We start from the raw sequence: 22,755 nt of genomic DNA on the forward strand, positions 1-22,755 counted from the left end.
GCTCCTTCTGTTTGTTTGTATTTTTGTCCATTATAGATGAAGTATGTGTTGGATAGGCAGTGGTTGGTCAGATCTAAGATGTGTTTGGGGGGGTTATATTTGTTTTGAATAGCTGTCAAGGCTTCTTTGATAGGCACTTGGGTGAAGAGGGATATGACATCGAAGCTCACTAGTAGGTCGCTGGGCTGTAAGTTTTGTTTCTTTATGATCTCTATAAACTGGAATGAGTTTTTTACGTGTGAGGTGATGGATTCTGCATAGGGCTGTAGTTGTTTGGCGAGAAATTTGGCTAGGTTTTGTAGAGGTGAGCCTATGGAGCTGACTATAGGTCTGAGTGGGGTTCCTTCTTTGTGTATCTTGGGGAGACCATAGAGTTTGGGGCATCTGGATGATTTCTCTCTGGGAATGATTCTTTGCTGGATCTCTTCGCTAATGGGGGAGGCTTTTATTTTGGATCTGGTGGTTTTTTCCAGGTAGGTGGTGGGATCTGTATTTAGGGGTTTGTATGTGGAGTCTTGGAGTAGGTTGGTTAATTTGGTTTGGTAGTCAGATGTGTTCATAACCACCGTGGCGTTGCCCTTGTCTGCTGGTAGGATTATTATGCTGGTGTCTTCTTTAAGGTTACGTAGTGCTGCCTGTTCCTCTTTGGGTAAGTTGCTTTTGGGTGGCTTGCTGGCAGTTAAAAGGAAGAAAACACACACACACACACACACACACACACACACACACACACACACACATATATATATATATATATATATATATATATATATATATATTTGTTTTCTGAGGTTTCGGGTGGGTGTTTGTATGTAGGTCTTTGGTTGTTCGGGTTTTCTTGGCGACACTTCCAATTTTACCTCAGAAAACATATATATATATATATATATATATAATATATATATATATATATATATATATATATATATATAGTAATAGTAGTAAAGTTGGAAGGGACCTTGGAGGTCATCTAGTCCAACCCCCTGCTCAGGCAGGAAACCCTACATGTGTGTGTGTGTGTGTGTGTGTGTGTGTGTGTGTGTGTGTTCTGAGGTTTTTGCGGGTGTTTGTAGGTCTTTGGTTATTTGAGTTTTCTCCCACGTAAAATTGGAAGTGTCTTGGCGACATTTCAACGAAGTCCCATTCGTCATCTTCAGGCTGGCGTTTTCAGCTTCGTGCTTCAAGGAGCAATGTGTGGTCTTAGCTGTTTCTTCCTTTTAACTGCCAGTGGGGGTATGAACTGATTGGGTGGGAGCTTGGCAGTGTTTTGATTGGGTGGAGGTGTGTTCTGATTGGTTAGGGGCTTGGCTGTGCTCTGATTGTCTGGGGGGTTGGCTGTGCTCTGATTGGCTGGGGGGTTGGCTGTGCTCTGATTGGCTGGGGGAGTGTTCTGTTTGGGTGGGGGCTTTGTTATGCTCAGGTTAGTCTGAGTTGCAGGGGGGTTTAGCAAGGCAGCCCACCATCTTCAACCCCCCTGCAGTTCAGACTAACCTGAGCAAAGTTGATAATTGGAAAGGACCAAAACTTCATTAAAATACATTTTTTGAACAGCAGTGAAAAATTTCATAACAAACAGTACAAAATCACAAAAGGGGAAAAACTATTTTTCAAATTGCATTATGTACAATTTTATTCTGGATCTTATGTGGTCCAGAATAATCATTTAACTTGATTTTTACTATAATTAATGATCAATAGTTAAGATGATATTCCTTGTTTAAAGTCACTCCAAATTAAATGCCACTATTTAAATATAATAAATATGATTATTTGCTAATATTTACAATCAAACTTCAGGCATAAACCCCATGACAACAAATCAGACAATGAGGAAGGTAATCATCAGAAGAAAGGACTACTCAGCTATGAAACAGGCCATAAAGAGCCTAATGCTCAGAGTTTGGGGAACAAACAGGGAGGACTTGAAATTCTAGTACATGAATGTAGGTGTGATAATGTGCAGTACCGAAACTTGGTGGGATAAAACTCGTGATTAGAACATATTGCTAGAAAGATGTAAATTGTTCAAAAGAAACAGATTAACAAAAGAGGAAGTGGAGTTGCATTATACGTAAGAAATCATTACACCTCTACAGAAATATACAATAACAAGGATGAAAGCTTTCCTGAATGCATTTGGGTAAAGATTAGAGGGAAAAGAAATGACACTGCGGTAGGTGTATACAGCAAGCCACCCAACTAGCCAGGGGAAATAGATGAAAATTTTGCTAGTCAGTTAAATAAGATGTGGAGAAAACACACCACTGTAGTAATGGGAGATTTTAACTTCCCTGACATAAACTGGAAGACAAACTCTATAGCAAGTGAGAGATCAAATAGGTTTGTGATATGCCTAACCGACAACTTTGTACCTCAAAAGGTAGAGAAAGGAAGTAGAGAGTCAGCTATACAGGACTTAATTCTTACTAATAGGGATGAAATGATAGAAGGGATCAAAAGTGTGGGAACTTTGTGGGAGAATGACTATGTCATACTAGGATTCAATGTAAGAACAGGCAATTGAACAAAGTTAAACTAGTGTTCTAGACTTCAAGAGAGCTGATTTCAACAAACTAAGAAAGAGATTAAGAAGGAGTCTGTGGAAATCCAAAATGGAAAAACAATTCAAGATGCTTGGGAAACTCTAAAAATTAGATTATTAAGGCCTGATCAAACATGTAACATGGAGAAAGAAAGAAAAAATCGACCCCAGATGACACCAGCATGGTTGCATAAAGATCTCTCTGACAAATTGAGGGGGAGAAAAGGGCAAGTTTAAAACTGGAAAGAGGGACTCATAATTAGAACAGAACATCAACCAATTGCCTGAATCTGCAAGGATGGAGTAAGGAACATTAAGGTTCAGAATGAACTAAAACTTGCAAAAAAAGCTAAAAATAACAAAGTTTCAATATGTAATGAATAAGAAAAGAAAAGTTAAGAAAAAGATTAGTCCACTAATGGGAGTAGATAGCAAGCACAACTTCTGAATACCTTCCTTGCCTCTGTTTTCATGGAAAAGGAAAAGATAATCCAACTATCAAAAGCAGTACTATGGGAGACAGAAAAAGAAAGCAAGTCAAAATAGGCAAGAAATTGGTAAAAGACAACCTATTCATTTTAGATGAGTTCAAATTCCCAGGACCAGAAGATTTACATTCCAGGGTTCTGAAGGAGTTGGCAGATGCGAGCTCAGAACCACTGAACAAATTTTTTCACAGCTTCTGAAGCATGGGGAAGTACCAGAGGACTGGAAAAAAGCAGAAGCAATCCAGTCTTCAAGAAGCCCAAAAAAATGGATCCAGAAAATTACAGACTAATTAGGTTGACATCAATAACTGGGAAAATCCTGAAAAAGAAGATCAAGTAATGGATTTGTGAGTATCTAGAAATGAACAGGGCATACATTAGAAGTCTCATGCTTTGTTAAAAACAGGTGATTCCAAAGTTTATTGCCTTCTCTGTAACTAAATTAACTGGATCAAGGAATTGCTATGGATATAGTTTACTCAGACTTTATTAAGGCATTTGACAAAGTAGACCTACTATTTGGTAAGAAGGAATATTTTGGGATAGACAATACCATCCTCTGATGGCTGACCCACTGCATGCAACATGTAATATTCAATGGAATCACATCCACCAGGAGTGGGTACCTCAAGGTTCTGTCTTAGGCCCAATGCTCTTCAGTATCTAGATGAGGGAGTAGAAAAGGAGTTCATCAGATTTGCAAATGACACCAAGCTGGGGGGAATTGCTAACACTTTGGAAGACCTCAAGATTCAGATGGATTTTGACAGATTAAGACGTGAGTCCTATCCAGTAAGATGAGGTTCAGCAGTAAGAAAAGTAAGGTTTTGCTTTTAGGCAGGAAAAACCAAATGCATGGATATAGAGTAGATGGTGTCTGGTTCAACATTATTAATGATGAGAGGGATCTAGGTTTCCTAGTGCAGAACCACTTAAGTATGAGCCAGTAGTGTGCTGCAGCTACCAAAAAAGCCAGTATAGTCATAGGCTGCATCAACAGAGGGATAGCAGCAAGATCACAAGAAATGATAATACTGTTTTAAATTACAGTAGTGAGGCAACATTTAGAATATTGTGTTCAGTTCTGTTCGCATGAGAGAAAAAAGATGCTGAGACCCTAGAAAAAGTGCAGAGAAGAGCATCGAAGATAGTAAGAAGTCCAAAATTCAATGAACAGTTAATGGAACTGGGTATATCTAGCCAAACAAAGGAAAAGATTAGGGATGATTTGTTAGCTGTCTTCCTGTACTTGAAGGGCTGTCATAGAGAAGAGGAGGTCCTCTTCTGTAAAACACCTGAAGGTAGGCCAAGAAGCAATAGATAGAAGCTAGGGAAAAATTAATCAATGGAACAGCTTGCTTTTTGGAGTTGTGTGTGCTCCATCAATAGAGGTTTTTTTTAAAAAAAAGACTGGACATCCATTTGTCCAGGATACTATATTCTTACTTTGAGCAGGAGAGTGGACTAAAAGTTCTCCAATATTCCTTCCAGTCTATGATCCTATGATGTCAAATAATTTATTCTTTTTTTCATTTCTCCACACAGACTAAAGCCTTTGAACTAAGTTACCTTGAGAAAGTGCCTGAAGTCAAAGATACAGTCCATAAACAATCTCTTCTTCATCATGTATGCACAATAGTGGTGGAAACATTTCCAGATAGCACAGATCTTTATTCTGAGATTGGAGCCGTCACTAGATCAGCCAAGGTATGTCAGTTAATGCAAAGAAATCTGTAATAGTAGGGTGCATTTTCATAAGGAATAAATAATACTTTACATGCAACATTTACATTTTGCTGTTTTATCCATTTCTCAAATAGTCCTTACAAACTTAGAAATAGGTTGATTTACATCATTCCTCTCTAATTTTTAAATTATAGCAGTTTCCCTTTTTCTTTTTAATAGATTTCTCATGGTTTTTAAATATATAGTCTGTTCTTTTAATCTCAAACTGTTGTGAAATGTTAATAAATTGTCAATTCTAAACTGAATTAACAATATATTGGATATGTTTAAAAAATGAAAACAGAGAAAGCAAAAAGAAAATGGTTTATGAAGATAGCAAAAGGGCAAAAAAAAAAAAAAAGAAACAAAACCACCCAATTCTTGTCTCAATCTTCTTGAGAAGAGTAAATATACAGTATTCCTCTAACCAGTTGTGGTGACCTGCTTGAAGAAATAAGATCTCCAAACTGAACTTGAGAGATTTTCAGGAAATATCACTGCTTTTGATTTATTTAAAATAGCAACTAGAGTTCTAGGGAAATTTATTGATAGTTTGGCAAATCTTCTGTCCATTAGAGATGGAAAATCCTGGAGAATAGGTGATTGACTCTCATTTTTTTCTGTAATCTATTTTTTTCTAATTGCCAAAACTATAAATTTTTCATTTTTTTCTGCAAGTTTATAAAGGGTTTCCAATCAGCAGTAAAAATAGATAACAGAATAATGGAAGGGATCTTGGAGGTCCAACACCCTGCTCAGGTAGGAAACCCTATACTATTTCAGAAAATGGTTGTCCAATCTCTTCCTCCACAACTTTTGAAGAAAAATCGTTCCACTGATTAATTGTTCTAACTATCAGGAAATTTCTCCGTAGTTCTAGGTTGCTTCTCTCCTTGATTAGTTTCCATCCATTGTTTCTTATCCTGCCTTCAGGTGCTTTGGAGAATAGTTTGACTGCCCTCTTCTTTATGGCAGCTCCTTAGATATTGCAACACTGCTGTCATGTCATCCCAAGTCCTTCTTTTCATTAAATTAGACATAATTCCAACAATCATTCTTTATATGTTTTAGCCTATAGTCTCCTAATCATCTTGGTCACTCTTTGCTGTACACTTTCTAGAGTCTCAACATCTCTTTTACATCGTGGCGATCAAAGGATAATATCTTTTTTCTGATCAAAGAAGTCAATTTGTCCACCTCAGTTCTATCTTCATGATCCATTCCTCCATTGTGGATAGCATCAGATCTTTCCACCTTTGTGCATATAAAAATCTCACTGAAATTGTCTTGTATTAAAATGCTGTGGTAAAATATAACCTCTTGGCTTCTTCCTTCACAAAATGCACCAAAATATCCATTGCAACATGTCTTGTTCTTGCAAATCTTGAATTTATTACATAAACATTATCTATTTCTGCCTCTGTATCCTTCTCCAATCTAATATCATTTGTTTTTAAAGTTCACCAATTACGTAAAGCAGGGGTCCCCAACCCCTGCTTTGTGGACCAGCACTGATCCGCAGCATGTCAGCAAGCGGGCCGCACAAACAAGCAAAGCTCCATCCTCAGGATGCAGGCAGTATTCAAAACCACCCACCCCTCTGGTCTGCAGAAAAAACCTTTCTCCATGGCATCAGTCCCTAGTGCCAAAAGTTGGGGACCTCTGACCTAAAGTCTTTAGAATAAACAAAACAAAACAAAAAATTGGACCATGGAGGTCCAATTCACTTAATTACAATTTATTGCATTGAGCTTTCATTAAAATAATCTTTTAAAATAACTATCTGCTTGTCCATTTCAAAATTTCTTAAATCATCTCCTTGTTAAGAATCTAAGAAATTTTTATCAAAAATTTCTTTAATCTCTAATACTTCTTTTAGTTTTGTAATCCAGAGAAAAATAAAACTCAACAAGAAGGGTCTTACCCTGCCATACAAGAAAAGCTCTCTATTTCTGTAGAATAATTAATTTCAAAAACATAGGAAATGAAGTTCAGCTGAGCTTACTGTCCTATGAGCCTAGATGGAATCAATCCTATGATTCCCAGCCACTTAACTCTTGAGTGAACTGCAAAAACTTACATTCCTGCAGTTTACTTACAAGAAGCACTTGTATAGTGAAAGTAGGCTACCTCACAATCTCTCCTTCATCTGGAGAGATTTCAATATACAGAGTTGGCCCTTTGGATGTCGATCTCTCTCCAGTTCCAGTTCTATTTCTTTGAAGACATTTAATTTGCCATAGACCCACCAGAAACTACCAGTATTTCAGTTTCTCAAGAGAAGTGTTTACCAAGCAATTAACTTAATTGGACTGGTCAGTTCATCTCAATAGAATGGTCCTGCAGTGCTGGAGACATTTTAAGTTGCCCCCCCCCCCAAATTAGAAGCTGCTGCAATCTTCACTATATAAATGTTGCATGGCTGTCACTCACCAGGACATATGTTATTTATTCTATAACAATTACACCTTCAAAATAGTTTTCAATGATAAGATAATCTCATGCCAGGCATATTGCAGTAATGATGAAGGCATAAATCACTTGGTAAGTCCTTCCATCCTAGATAGGATCTTAACTAGATATTGGACAAAGTATATGTGATTAAGGAAAGCGATGCAAAAAATGGCATTCAGGTTTTTGTTTTTTTTAAAGGAAATGGAGGAGAAAAGTTCCTAGGAAATCAATTGTAGTCTCTAGCACCAATGGAAAGTCTTCCTGCTGATAATCATCAGCATTATATGATATTTTAACCTGATCTGGTTGATCTTTAGATGATATTAAGCAATTTGCAGGTGCTGGAAAATAATGTAATTGTCAGAATCCAATTATATTTCATTTCTATCTACCTACTCTGATGAAAAACCAATTCTTACTCTATTCTGGATTCTGTCATACTATGAACAGGGAGGAGGGTAAGCATGAGGGGTTTATGACTCTCACTTCCTTCATTAACTACAAAGTGATTTGTAGTTTGTGGATTCTCATCGAGAGAACTAACCATAACAATGTGGCCATCGTCTTTCATCTCACTCCCCTTTGCCAGCAGTGAGGAAAAAGGGGTGGGAAATGCAATGCCTGGGATCTGGGAAAAGAGGATGAGTGATCGTGCCGACGGAGCGGACTGATGGATTGAATCGCCTGGAAAAACTGTGGGGTGAGGGCTGCTTGGAAACACTTTAAAACATTGAATGATGGGAGAGGATTCCCCAGATCCTGTCTACCATGCCTACAATCAGCTTCTCTTAATAAAGATCCCTGTTGGAAGAGACATTCCAAGAGTTCTGTCTTCTTAAGATGTAAAATTGAGGTGGGTCGCCTGCTCAAGCAGAAAACTCCATACCATTTTAGACAACTAGCTGTCCAGTCTCTTTTTTAAATCCTCCTGTGATGGAGCACCCACAACTTCTGAAGGCAAACTGTTCCACTGGTTAATTGTTCTCACTGTCAGGAAATTTCTTCTTTGTTCTAGGTTGCTTCTCTTGGTGATTAGTTTCCCTCTATTGCTTCTTGTCTTGCATTCTGGTGCTTTGGAAAATAGATTCACCCATTCTTCTTTGTGGCAGCCTCTCAAATATTGGAACACTGCTATCATGTTGCCCCCCTAGTTCTTCTTTTCACTAGACTAGAAATACCCAGTTCCTGCAACCGTACTTCATGTAATGTATTGAATTAAAGTCTGAGAATTGAGATGCTGAGAACTGTGAAAAAAACAGTTAGCAGGCCAGGTGGCCAACAAGCCAGACTTTTTGTCTGCAGACTACTTATTATGCATTTAAGGGGAAGAATACTGTGTTCCTGTTGGCTGCTGTCTTTAGGCTGAGTGTATAAGTATGGGTGGAGCATTGGTTGTAGTTTCTGTTTTGACTTTACAATAAAGAGAGTTGTTTTTCACCTACTGCCTCTTCAATGCCGCATCAAACAGAAAACATAACACTGGCGACGAGGATGGGATCATGCTGCCTCACCACAAAGAGCTGAGTTACTACGGGGGTTAGGCCTAGCAGATTCTTGGTCGGAAAGGTGTTTCCCCCCCCTCCACTCTATCCTACCAGTACAGAAATGCTGGAGGAGAGTGCTTCCAAGGATCTGCCCTGGAAGTCCCATGAAAGTCTGCGCAGCACGAAGCATTGAGAGGCGTGCAAAAAACTCACCATGGCTAAGATTGGAAAACTCTCCGAATTCGACATTGCTCATCTAGAGAGGTGGAACTCCTATGTCGCGAGAGTTGAAAATTACCTGCGGGTTAACCAAGTTCGAGACGACGGTCTAAAGGCCGCGATGCTGCTATGTGTGTGCAGTCAGGCGACATTCAACATTGCCAAGAACTTGGTTGCACCACCTCCATTCTAGTCCACTGCATACTCAAAACTTAAGAAGATGCTCAAAGAATACTTTGAGCCCAAGCTATTGGTCATTGCCTGGCGGCATGCCTTCAAACATCAAAATAAACATTCTGGCGAGTCCGCCGCCAACTTTATAGCTGCTCTTCGACAAAGACCTCAAAGAAAGACTGAGGGACCATTTAGTTTGTGGTTTAAGGAGTCGGAAGCTTCAACAGAAGATATTCACGAAAGAGACTATCTCATTCCAAGATGCATTGTGGGAAATCACAGCTGAAGAAACAGCTGGCAGAGCCATCAAGGCCCTACAGCTCTCCAAGAGCCCTCCTTGCACGGAGGCCATCCTCCAAGAGGACGCCGAGAGAGCTGAAGATACCGAATCAGACCATGAAGTCGATCAGTTACAGCCACCACCTGAAAGAAGGCCCCAACAACCAATTGACAAGTTCCCTTTTCTCAATGTTTTGGGTGTGGAGGCCGACACAAATGGGTGGAATGCCAGTTCTGCACAGCAACTATCCAGGCGTGTGACAAGCAAGGCCACATTGCCGCTGTTTGTAGGGGTCTCAGGAGAGAACACTCATCAGAAGAGTTGCCTCGGAAAGGTACCGGGGTTCCCGGACAAAACAGGGTGGGCTATTACACTAGTAGAAGGAGCGTGTTTAGGACAGATGCCCATCGCCCACTCAGGGAGAAGTTGCATCTCAAAGTCAAGTTGCAAGGGGTTCCTTGTGACATGGAGTTGAACACTGGGTTGATTTTATTAATAATTTCCTAAAGGACTCTCCAGCAAATTTTTAGTCGCAGCGACGAGTTAAGCTCAGGCTGTTGAACCTCGTTCTAACCGATTTCAAAAACTCCCGTGTAACAGTCAAGGGGGAGGCCACACTCGGGATGCAGTTCAGGAATTTCAAGGGTCCCCTCGAAGTCACAGTAGTTGAGGGTAACTGCACTAGCCTCATCGGCCTCGATTGGTTTGATGTATTGGGAATTCAAGTGACCAGGTTAAATAGTTTGCAGATATCGAGCCTCTCGGCAGTTTGTAAGGAATTTGCTGATATTTTCAGCCCAGAGTTAGGAGAGTACAAAGGCCCGCCAATTGCCCTCCAGCTTGACCCCATAATAGCATCAATAAGGCTAAAACCTCGTCGGGTGCCTTTCGCTTTTAAGCAAAGAATCAATGCAGAGTTGGACAAGCTGTTGCTACAAGGCATTTTAGAGCCGGTAGATAGCAGTCCATGGGAAACTCCCATGGTTACGCCACTTAAGGCCAACGGGGAGGTCCACATTTGTGCCGAATATAATTGCACGCTAAATAAAACCCTCCAGCAGCACTCGTACCTGGTACCTGTAGTCAGCCATATTTTGGCATCTCTACAGGGAGGTCGCATTTTCGCCAAATTAGATTTGGCCCAGGCCTATCAGCAGCTGCCGGTGGACGACACCACGGCTGAGGCCCAGACCATAGTAACCCACAGGGGAGCTTTCAAGGTGCAGCGGTTATAGTTCGGGGTTAGTATAGCCCCAGGGATTTTTCAGAGCATAATGGCGTGCACGCTCTGAAACATTCCAGGTGTGTGCCCGTATTTCGATGATGTCCTCATAGCCGGGGAATCAGTCGAAATCCTAACTGATAGGCTTAGGGCAGTCTTGCAGCATTTCCGTGAAGCGGGGCTGAAGCTAAAGCAAGAAAAATGTAAAATTGGAGTTACTTTTACAGAGTTCTGCAGTTTTTGTATAGATGCCGAAGACATTCATCCTGCTGAATCCAAGCTCAAAGCAATTCAGCAGGCACCCAGTCCTAAGACAAAAGGAGAACTTCAGGCCTTTTTGGGACTCCTTAATTTTTATCATGCCTTCCCTCCCCACAAGGCCGCAGTGGCAGAGCCGTTACACCGGCTCTTGGACAAGAAGGCTCAGTGGAAGTGGACGAGCGTCCACAAGTGAAGTTTTGCAGCAGTTAAATCACTGCTGTCATCACATGCAATGTTGACCCATTTTAATGAGCAGCTGCCAATTAGCATTGCGTGTGATGCATCCCCGTACGGGATCAGAGCTGTGTTAAGCGATCTTAAGGCTGACGGGATACAAGTTCCCATAGCCTATTATTTTAAAACTCTTTCTTCAGCGGAATGCAACTATGCACAGATCGATAGGGAGGCATTGGCCATCGTGCCGGGTATAAAAAAGTTCCATGACTATTTGTATGGCCACCATTTCACGGTCTTCACAGACCACAAACCACTTCTGGGGTTGTTCACTACAAACAAGCAAACACCCCAGATTATTTTTCCTAGGATGTTGAGGTGGTCAATATTCCTATCCATTTATAGTTATTGTGTGATTTATTTATTTATGAGACTTATATACCGCTTTAAGTGCAAGCACTCTCTAAGCGGTGTACACCAGTAAGCAATGTGTATATATATATATATATATATATATATATATATATATATATATATATATATTTACATTGCCCCCAACAATCTGGGTCCTCATTTTACCTCCCTCGGAAGGATGGAAGGCTGAGTCAACCTTGAGCCGGTGAGATTTGAACTGCTGACCTGCTGAACACAGTCAGATTCATAAACTGGGCAAAGAAATAGGCCACACAGACAGCCTTAATAGGTTACCCCTACCGCACCTAGAGCCAGACCCACTCCAGCTAACTGCATCCTGGCTATCCAGGATTTGCCGGAGTCTCCCCTTAATGCAGGGGATGTAGTTGCTGAGACAGCTTCAGACAACACCCTGAGTCGCGTGTTGAACTGTGTGCTCACAGAATGGCCAGAAATGTGCCCGGGCCCTAACTTTCAGAGTTTTTGGAGAAGGAAGAACGATTTATCTGCTCATAAGGGTTGCATTTTGTGGGGCGGTCAGGTCGTAATCCCGACTTCACTGAGGGCTAGAATCCTTGAATCTCTGCATGAGGGACATCTGGGAATATTCCAAATGAAGGCACTCATGCGAAGCTACCTTTGATGGCCTGGGCTCGATAAAGATATTTAGGCCCAGGTCCATGGCTGCATTATTTGCCAGCAGTCAAGGCCAGAAATGCCACATGCCCCAGTCCACAGATGGGAAACCACACAAGCCCCGTGGTTGAGGATTCATATTGATTTTACAGGCCCCTTTCAGAGGCAACTCTTCCTCATAGTAGTGGACAGCCAGTCCATAGTGGTTCCTGTATCCACTATGACTACTGCTAGGACCATCCAGGTTCTGCACAGCATCTTTGCAATGCATGGGCTCCCTGATGTCATAGTTTCAGACAATGGGGCTCAATTTACTTCTGCAGAATTTCAGTCCTTTATAAGGGCTAATATGATTAGGCACGCCACCTCGGCTCCTTTTCACCCAGCCTCTAATGGCCAAGCAGAACGCATGGTCAGAATGACCAAGGAATCCTTGAAGAGGATTGCAACAGCAACTGGCACCATAGGCTGGCAGATTTCTTACTCTGCCAACGCACAATGCCCTGCACTTCTACAGGAAGGTGCCCAGCAGAATTAAGATGGGGGTAGCACTTGATCACAAAGCTGGATCACTTACATCCAGACAGGGTTGTTTTACAAGCACAGCAGCCAAAGGCTCCAAGGCACTTGCAACTTGGCGCCCCAGTGTGGGTGCGAAACTACAGGCAAGGGGCACTGTGGGTGGTAGCTGTGGTTGATAAGGTGTCAGGACCTCTCTCATACAAAGTGGTCTTGGAAGACGGTTGTGTGCTTCGCAGACACATTGACCCGCTGCGACAGAGGATAGTAACCCAGCCGTTAGCTCATGACTCTGTTCAGGGGGAGGGGGAACATGATTGCGATCATGCATCCGAGTCCCCAAGCAAGGGTAAGACTTTTTGATTGCCAAACTGGGGGTTTGCAAACCAAGAAACTGCCCCTAATTCAGGCATTTTGGCTACGGGACAATGCCATCAATCAGCTCCACATGTCAGTCCGGTGGGCCCTACTCCACAGCGGGACACTGGCTCAGGTCTACCAAGACAGACCAGCCACAGAGAGATGGACACAGGCTTGGGTCTACCTGGTTAGACCAGCCTCCAAGAATTGGCTCTACACATGACAAATGGAACACACAGCCCCGGTCTACCAAGCCTGGCAGGCGAGCTCATAGACCAGGAGCTAACGGTAGCTCTGAGATGTTCAGAGTGGGCAAAAGGGCCACCAAAGTACTTAAATGACTACATAAGATTTCTGTCATTGTAAACTTGAATGCTTATGTATTTTTGCCATTGGAACAATTGTAATGTTTTGCACAAACAGAAAAGATTTTGTACATGTAAATGATCTAGGGGGAAGGGGTGTAATGTATTGTGTTAAAGTCTGAGAATTGAGATGCTGAGAACTGTGAAGAAAACAGTTAGCAGGCCACATGGTCAACAAACTAGATTTTCTGTCTGCAGACTACTTATTATGCACTTAAGCGGGAGAATACTGTGTTACTATTGGCTGCCGCCTTTAGGCTGAGTGTATAAGTATGGGTGGAGCATTGGTTGTTACTTTCTGTTTTGACTTTACAATAAAGAGAGTTGTTTTTCATCTACTGCCTCTTCAATGCTGCATCGAACAGAAAACTTAATACCTCATATACTTTTAGTTCCCTAATCATCTTTTTTGCTCATTTATTTTATATTATTTATTTTTTATTCAGTCAATTAATCTTTCCATCAATCAAATCAAGGTGACAAGCATACATAATACTCCCTCCTTTTTCTATTTTCCCCACAATAACAACCTGTAAGGTGAATTGGGCTAAGAGAGAGTGACTGGCCCCAATCACTCACTCTTAGCCCAATTCACCCAGCCAACTTTCATGCCTAAGACAGGACTAGAACTAATAATTTCCTGATTTCTAACTTGCTACCTTAACCAGTATACCAAACAGACACGATGCTTATACAGAATAAATTCATGTCACCATCTGTGTTTAGCAATTAGATTGTATTTTTGATTCATTTGGATTTATTTAAAATCTGACATGAGGCTCTGTTTTCTGCAGACCATGTGAATTGACTTTTTTTTTCCATTTGCAAAAACTTGTTTCACCCTGATTCATAGTTCCTAGGCACAAGCTAGTTTCTTCCTCTTCCCCATGGAAGTTCATCTATTGCAGGGGTGTCAAACTGCCGGCCTGCGGGCTGGACACATCCCCAAGAAACCGCACCCACCCGATTGCCAGCAATGGGGAAAAAGCTCTGATATATCGCGCAACATCACATGACGTCGCATGTTTGACCTGTCTGATCTATTATGTCATAATACTATCATTTCATTGAGTAAATGCAACAGAGGAAAAATGATTTCTCATATGATCATTTTATTTTAGAAAATCATCAAAAAACAAGAAAAAAATAGGAGGTAGATCGCTAACTGAATACCATTTTCCTTCCAGAGTGGAAGGAATTACTGGAATTAGTAGTCTTATTCAACAGCCCCTAAATCTCAACCAATCTAATCAAAATCTAATCTCCCATCCCTTAATTCTAGGTCATACATCAAATATAAAAGTTTAGTGGATTTAGCTTTTTTTTAAACACTATTGTTTGTTTATTTCTTCTATAAAAGATAATAAATGAAATTTTCCTATTTATAATGTATGTATTTGTAAGAAGATGGTCCTAATTCATTTTGAATATGTATTCCATGACCTAGTATGATAACAAAAACATAATTGCAATTTATGTATATCCACAATTGTCACTGCATCTGTGTTTAGCAATTACACAATGTATCTTATGTAGTATGTATCTTTATGTAATGAAATTTCACTGGGATTTTCTATTTTAACATTATAAGCCAAATTCTGGAGCATTGCCATCTAAACACTTTTTATGGTTAATGACCTTAACAGTTCTTGTCTTATTTATTGAGGAACTTTTTGGCTTCTTCCATGTTAAACTTTATAGCAATAAAATGTATTGCCACAAACATTCAAACTTATAAATATGTCTCACATAACACAAAGGCAGTTTACTTTGAATAGAATAGAGCTGGAAGGGACCTTGGAGGTCTTCTAGTCCAGTCTCCTGCTCAAGCAGGAGGACCTATACCATCTCAGACAAGTGACTATCCAGCCTCTTCTTAAAAATCTCCAGTGATGGAGTGCCCACAGTTTCTGGAGGCAAGCTGTTCCACTGGTTAATTGTCCTCATGGTCAGGAAGTTTCTCCTTAATTTTAGGTTGCTTCTCTCTTTGTTCAGTTTCCAATCATTGTTTCTTGTCCTACCCTCTGGTGCTTTGGAGAATAATTTGACCCCCTCTTCTTTGTGACAGCCTCTCAAATACTGGACTACTGCTATCATGTCACCCCTATTTCTTCTTTTCTTTAGAATAGCCAGACCCAAATCCTGCAACTGTTTTTCATATGTTTTAGTCTCCAGGCCTTTGATCATCTTAATTGCTCTTCTCTGAACTTTTTCCAAGGTCTCAACATCTTTTTTGTAGTATGGAGACCAAAATTGTTTGCAGTATTCCAGGTGTGGTCTTACTAGGGTTTTATAAAGCGGTACTAATACCTCGCGTGATCTTGATTCTGTGCCTCTGTTTATACAATCCAGGATTATATTAGCTTTTCTGGCTGCTGCTGCACACTGCTACTGTCAGAATCCAATCATATTTCATCTTTAATTATCAAATATAGAAACTCCCAATTCTGCCTTCTTTGGATTCTGCCATAAGAGGGAGAGAAGGGGGAGAACAAAGGGGCTTTATGGCCCTCACTTCCTTCAGTAGACTTCAAAGAGCTGAATGCTGAATGTGTGTTTATTGTAACCTATTGTAACCTCAAAGTGTTAGCACCAGAGAACATTAGCATTAACAAAGAAGAGTATTTGCCTTTCATGTAGTTATCTGAAGTCTCCATCCAGACGGAAGAAAGAAGAAACGGGGTGGAATTGTGATACTTGAAACTATCACTGGAAGGGGGGTTGATTGGGTGGGACTACTGGGGAACCCCTTAAAACCTTGAATGGGAGAGCTTGGACCCCAAGTCCTGTCTAGCATGCCTGCAACCATTTTCTCTTAATAAAGGATTCCTGTTGGAAGAACTATTCCAAGAGTTCTGTCTTCTTAAGATGCAAAGTGGGGTGGGTCCTTACATTAGACAGGACTTGCAAAATTAATCCACCTGGAAGGTAGACCCTTGCCGGGGGATTTTGCAAAAATTTACCATGTCAGACAACGAAGCAAGAGAGGGAGAAAACTCCCTGGAAAGAGAGCCGCTGACCCAGTTGGAACCTTGCCAGACGTTGGGATCCGAGAGGCCAGATTTCTCAGAAGAAGAAGTGGTGGAGACACAGGACCACAAGCCTCACTGGTCGATGGGCGGTGGAAAGAAAAGCGAGTGGGGAAAGGAATCAAGAAAAGTGACCCTGAGACGGGGGACCAAGCAACCAGAATGGAAGCAGGAGATGGAGAAATCCCTGCACGCAAGTGAAGAGGGAGGAAGCTGTATGCCGTACTCAGACTGGATCCTAGAGAGAGCTATTGACCTGATGAAGAGAACTCTCAGCTCCCTAGGAGAGGAGATTCCTGAGCCCTACGCCCGCCCCAGTTCCTGGAGCCACAAAGGGAGAGACACCGAGGGGGACGTGGAACCTGCAACCCCAGGGACATTTACTGATCCAGGAGCTCCCACCCCCTACCGGACCCAAGATGGAAATCTGGACGGAAGACACTACCACCCACAATGGAGGCACCGATCCATTCCAAGACGTCCACCGTTGGAGGTGAAATTCAAAGGGGAGCCAACACGCTTGGGGTTTTTCCTAACCCAAGTCCTCAGCTACATGGAGGAATATGGGCAGGACATCCCCAGCGACAAAGCCCGCATCCGGATCGTGCAATCTGCCCTGGATGGACCAGCTGCAGATTGGGTGGTGAACCTGCATGACTCCAATGCCCCAGAACTCAGTAACTTCAACCGTTTCATGTCCTCGTTGAGAAGACGATTTGAAGACCCCCTGGCTGATCGCAAAGCCCGTGAAAGAATAACAACGATGAGGCAGGGCAAACGCCCAGTGGCTGAGTATACACAAGAATTCCGAGCCATTGCCAGCAAACTGAATTGGCCAGAAGACATCCTCCTTGGCCGTTTCAAAGACGGACTAAACTATGATCTATATGATGCTTGCCTGCCCCGAGGAGACCCACATCGACTTGAGGAATGGTACGTCTTGGCAGAGGAAGCAGAGATCGACATATTGAAGAGGCATCGCCGAGGAAAACACTGGAGCCGCCCCCCGCCTGAGCTGACACACCAACCAGTGAAATCATCGGATACAGCCAAGAAGCAGATGGGGTGTTTCAAGTGTGGAAGAGAAGGGCATCGAGCTGTAGAATGCCGCTCAAAGGCCCCCCAGCACAACCCAGACAGATCCCCAATCAACAAACCCAGAGGGTATTCAGCTAAGCCAAAAGAAACAGCCATGAAAATGATGGAAATTGCAGAAACCCCCACCTCTGCTCACCAAGGGGAAAGAACTCCAGCCTAACCACAGGGACGGTGGATGCCTCAGATGACAGCTCGGAAGGCGAACCCCTGGTAAGTGGACGCATCACACCCATCTTCAAAACAGTGACTATATTAATCCCCCCCATGCCCGAAGCTGTGAAGGTGAAAGCCTTAATAGACTCTGGCTGCACCCGCTGCCTCATTAGCCCAACACTAGTGGGGAATCTGGGCATCCCATCCAGGAGACTGGAACAACCAATCTCATTTGGCCAGCTAGATGGATCCATAGCAGGGGGGGTGCCAGCTACCCTAGCCACTTTGCCAATACATCTCTCCCTGGGCAACCATGAAGAGGACTTAACGTTTGTGGTGACCCCAGGTATGGAATGCCCAATGATTCTAGGGATGGAATGGTTGAAAAAATGGAACCCCTGGGTAAATTGGAGGACGACAGAAATCAAATTCCCGAAGGGGGACCCTATGGACTTAAAACCCCAAGGGAGGCTACCAGAATCAAGAATAGAAAAAGCATCCATAGGAGAGGAAAAAAGATTAACAGAAATACCAGAGGAATATAGGGACCTTGCTGAAGTCTTCAGTGAGGAGAGGGCGAATGAGCTTCCCCCCCACCGACCCACAGACTGTACCATTGAATTCAAGCCTGGGGCAAAACTCCCGAAACCCAGATTATACTCCATGAGCCCAAAGGAGAAGGAGGAAATGGAAAGATTTATAAAAAAAAACCTGGAGAGAGGTTTCATTGAACCAGCTAAGCCTAAAGTGGCTGCCCCGGTCCTTTTTAGAGAGAAGAAGGATGGCTCTTTACGTTTATGCGTGGATTATAGGGCCCTGAACACAATCAGTGAAAGCAACCTATACCCGCTGCCCCTCATGAAAGACATGCTGTCACACCTATCGAAAGGGAAAATTTTTTCTAAACTAGACTTAAGGGAAGCTTACTATCGCGTGAGAATCAAGGAAGGGGACGAATGGAAGACTGCATTTAACTGCCCCATGGGGTGCTATCAATTCAAAGTCTTGCCATTTGGATTACAAGGGGGCCCTGCAGTCTTTATGCAATTAATCAATGACGTTCTAAGGGAGCACCTGTTTAAGGGGGTCCTTGTTTACTTGGACGACATTCTTATCTTTACCGAAACAAAAGAAGAACACGTCAAACTTGTCAGAGCGGTTTTAAAGAAGCTGCGAGCCGCTCACCTATATGCCAAACTCTCAAAATGCGAATTCCACCAGGAAAGGATAGACTACCTAGGCTATCGCATATCCCCACAGGGCATTGAAATGGACCCAGAGAAGGTCAGAGCAGTATTAGAATGGGCACCACCCCGCACAAGAAAGCAACTACAAAGTTTCCTGGGCTTTGCAAATTTTTACCGCCAATTCATCCCCTCATTTGCACAGATAGCCTTGCCCCTCACCAACTTACTAAAAACGAAGGGAACATCCTCAGTAAAACCTAGCCAGCCACTAACATGGACAATGGAGTGCCAAGCAGCGTTTGAGAGACTAAAGAGACTTTTTTCTGCCGAACCAGTACTAAGGCACCCAGACATGGACAAACCCTTCATAATACAGGCAGATGCAAGTGATGTGGCAGTGGGGGCTGTGCTATTACAAGAAAATGATGATGCAGTATTGCAACCCTGTGCATATACATCCAAGAAACTCACGGAAACAGAACAGCGCTGGCCCGTATGGGAGAAGGAGGCTTATGGGATACGTTGGGCATTACTCACATGGCGACAGTTCCTGGAAGGCAACAAAATCCCCTTCCAGGTGTGGACTGATCACAAAAATTTGGAAGCCCTGAAAACTTCCAGGAAACTCAATCCCAAACAAGCCCGCTGGTCCCAGCATTTTCACCAATTCCAATTTAAGCTCAAACATTTACCAGGAAGAAAGAACTTCCTGGCAGATGCACTATCTCGCATGCCCCAATATAACAGCGCACGAACCACAGACTCTAGACCAATAATGGCAGAGTCACAACTGGCAGCGCCAGTAACCACAAGAACCCAAGCCAAAATAAAACCACAACTGGACAGCCAAACTGGGATTGAATTCAGAAAAAGTTTGGAAACAGATGATTGGTTCCAGAAAAACAAACATGTGTGCACAATGAGAGACGGATTGCCTTGGGTAGGGGAAAAGTTATATATACCAACAACTCAAAGACTAACTTTCATGCAACTTTGCCATGACACAAAATCAGCAGGGCATTTTGGATTTGTAAAAACTTTACACTTAATTAAACGGCAATTTTGGTGGCCATCAATAAAAAAGGACATAGAAAGTTATGTTGCCAGCTGCCCAACCTGTGCATCAGCAAAGAGGTTGCAAGGGAAATCGCCAGGGCTGTTACAACCAGTGGCAAGTCCCTCAGCCCCCTGGAGGGAAATAGCCATGGATTTTATAGTGGAATTGCCTGAAAGCAATGGGAATACTGTTATCTGGACAGTCACGGACCTATTTTCCAAACAGGTGCACTTTATCCCTTGCCAAAAAATTCCCACTGCAAAGGCCTTAGCAAAACTTTTCATCCAGCACATTTACAGATTGCACGGGGCACCCCAACGCATCATCTCTGATAGGGGAGTGCAATTTACGTCTGCATTTTGGAAGGAATTTTTATCCCTCTTAGGGACCACTCAGGGATTGACATCTAGCCACCACCCTCAAGGAGATGGACAAGCGGAACGGTGCCAGTCGGTACTTGAGCAATATTTGAGATGTTTTTTAAATTTCCAACAGAGTGATTGGACGGACTTACTTCCTTTTGCAGAAGTTGCCTACAATAATGCAGTCCACTCCAGCACAGGCTACACTCCTTTTCAAATAGCCAACGGCCAAAGTTTCAACCCTATGCCAGAGTTAACCCCAAAAGAACCAACGATCCCTTCACTGAAAGAATGGATGGAAAACCTACAAAACACCTGGCCAATAGTCAGAAAATCACTAGATGAAGCTAGGCGGGCATACAAAGCACAAGCCGATAAAAAAAAGGGTTGAGCCTACACCATTCATTATAGGAGAAATGGTGTACTTATCTACAAAATACCTAAAGTCCCTACAGCCCTGTAAAAAACTTGGACCAAAATATATAGGACCTTTTCCAATTAAAAGGATCATAAATCCAGTAACAGTAGAATTAGAATTACCCAAAAACCTCAGGCAAATACACCCAGTTTTTCATTGCAGCCTGCTGAAAAGAGAGCATCAGTCACCTCTACGGCCAAAAATCCCCCCCCCACCACCTCCAATCATGGTGGAGGGGGAACAACACTTCGAAATAAAAGAGATCCTTGACTCTAGGAGATATCGTGGAACAACTCAGTACCTAGTTGCCTGGAAACACCTCCCTGCCTCACAAAATGAGTGGGTCCATAAACGTCACGTCAGAGCCCCGAAGCTATTGAAGAAGTTTCACACAGAGTATCCTAACAAGCCTAACTAAATTTTTTACTTGTGTTTTCTTTCAGGTGGATCTCTCTTATTGTTAAGAGGGGCCGGATGTCAGAATCCAATCATATTTCATCTTTAATTATCAAATATAGAAACTCCCAATTCTGCCTTCTTTGGATTCTGCCATAAGAGGGAGAGAAGGGGGAGAACAAAGGGGCTTTATGGCCCTCACTTCCTTCAGTAGACTTCAAAGAGCTGAATGCTGAATGTGTGTTTATTGTAACCTATTGTAACCTCAAAGCGTTAACACCAGAGAACATTAGCATTAACAAAGAAGAGTATTTGCCTTTCATGTAGTTATCTGAAGTCTCCATCCAGACGGAAGAAAGAAGAAACGGGGTGGAATTGTGATACTTGAAACTATCACTGGAAGGGGGGTTGATTGGGTGGGACTACTGGGGAACCCCTTAAAACCTTGAATGGGAGAGCTTGGACCCCAAGTCCTGTCTAGCATGCCTGCAACCATTTTCTCTTAATAAAGGATTCCTGTTGGAAGAACTATTCCAAGAGTTCTGTCTTCTTAAGATGCAAAGTGGGGTGGGTCCTTACAGCTACTCATAGTCATCCATTGTACTTGGAATACAATGATCAAGTATGATAAAAAGAAGTTAAAAAAATAATTGCGGGGTTGTCTTCGACTTACAACCATAATTGAGCCCAAAATTCTATTGCGAAGCAAGACAGTTGTTAAGTGAATTTTGCCCCATTTTGTGACTTTTTTGCCACAATTGTTAAGTGAATCACTGCAATTGTTAAATTAGGAACATGATTGTTAGTAAATCAGCCTTCCTCATTGATTTTGCTAATCAGAAGGTCAAAAAAGGTGATAAGTGATTGAAGGACACTTCAACCATCATAAATATATGCCAGTTCCCAAGCATCCAAATTTTGATCATTTGATCACAGAGATGCTACAACAGTCGTAGGTATGAAAAATGGTCATAAGTCACTTTTTCAGTGCCATTGTAACTTCAAATGGTCACTAAGTGAATGGTTGTAAGTTGAGGATTGCCTGTGAGTTATTTTAGTTAGTGATGTTACCTAGGTTCTCTGTTAATTTGAGTAAAGTACAAAACTACCTCCAATATATAATGTTGGCCAAAACCAAGCACTTTTAAAAAAAATCTCAGATTATTATGTGGCATCTGTGTCTTCTTTACCTGAACAAACTGCCAGGAATACCTTGCTCAGGGTTATGATCCTGGCAGAATAATCATCTTCATTTACACTAAGCATTCTTTGTTTAACTTTCTCTACCCAAATGTTGGAATACTTTATTTTCTGTGAACTACCTTCCACAACCAGAGAGAAATATTGATTTTTATGTCATAAAGTTTGGAAATCATGATGAAAGATAAGGCATTTATGTATGCTGCAAAGATGAAGTACTAGTCTATATAACAGTTTTGTATTGTTTTTCTTCCTTTCAGGTTGACTTTGAACAACTTCAGGATAACTTATGTCAAATGGAAAAAAGATGCAAAGCATCATGGGATCATTTGAAGGCCATTGCTAAGCATGAAATGAAATCAACATTAAAGCAAAAAATGTCAGAGTTCCTTAAAGACTGTGCAGAAAGAATAATAATTTTAAAGATTGTCCACAGAAGAATAATCAACAGGTAGAGTATTAAGGCACAATATGATTAATATATGAAAATTATATGAAAGAAGTATGTATTTTCAAAATAACTGAGGTTATTGTCAAG

General features: G+C 41.9%; 1 protein-coding gene across 6 annotated transcripts in view; it reads left to right on the forward strand.

Moving 5' to 3' along the window:
* Window positions 1-22,755, forward strand: part of FHOD3 (formin homology 2 domain containing 3) — a 515,605-nt gene that overhangs the window by 487,657 nt on the left and 5,193 nt on the right. For all 6 annotated transcript variants that reach the window (XM_039327161.1, XM_039327164.1, XM_039327163.1 and 3 more), the window contains 2 exons: window positions 4,576-4,737; window positions 22,478-22,668. In XM_039327161.1, the coding sequence (XP_039183095.1) occupies window positions 4,576-4,737; window positions 22,478-22,668 (353 nt within the window). The remainder of the gene's footprint in view (window positions 1-4,575; window positions 4,738-22,477; window positions 22,669-22,755) is intronic.

This window comes from Crotalus tigris, unplaced genomic scaffold (genome assembly GCF_016545835.1).
Source record: "Crotalus tigris isolate CLP2741 ecotype Arizona unplaced genomic scaffold, ASM1654583v1 scf7180000024351.1097467, whole genome shotgun sequence".
Lineage (NCBI taxonomy): Eukaryota > Metazoa > Chordata > Lepidosauria > Squamata > Viperidae > Crotalus > Crotalus tigris.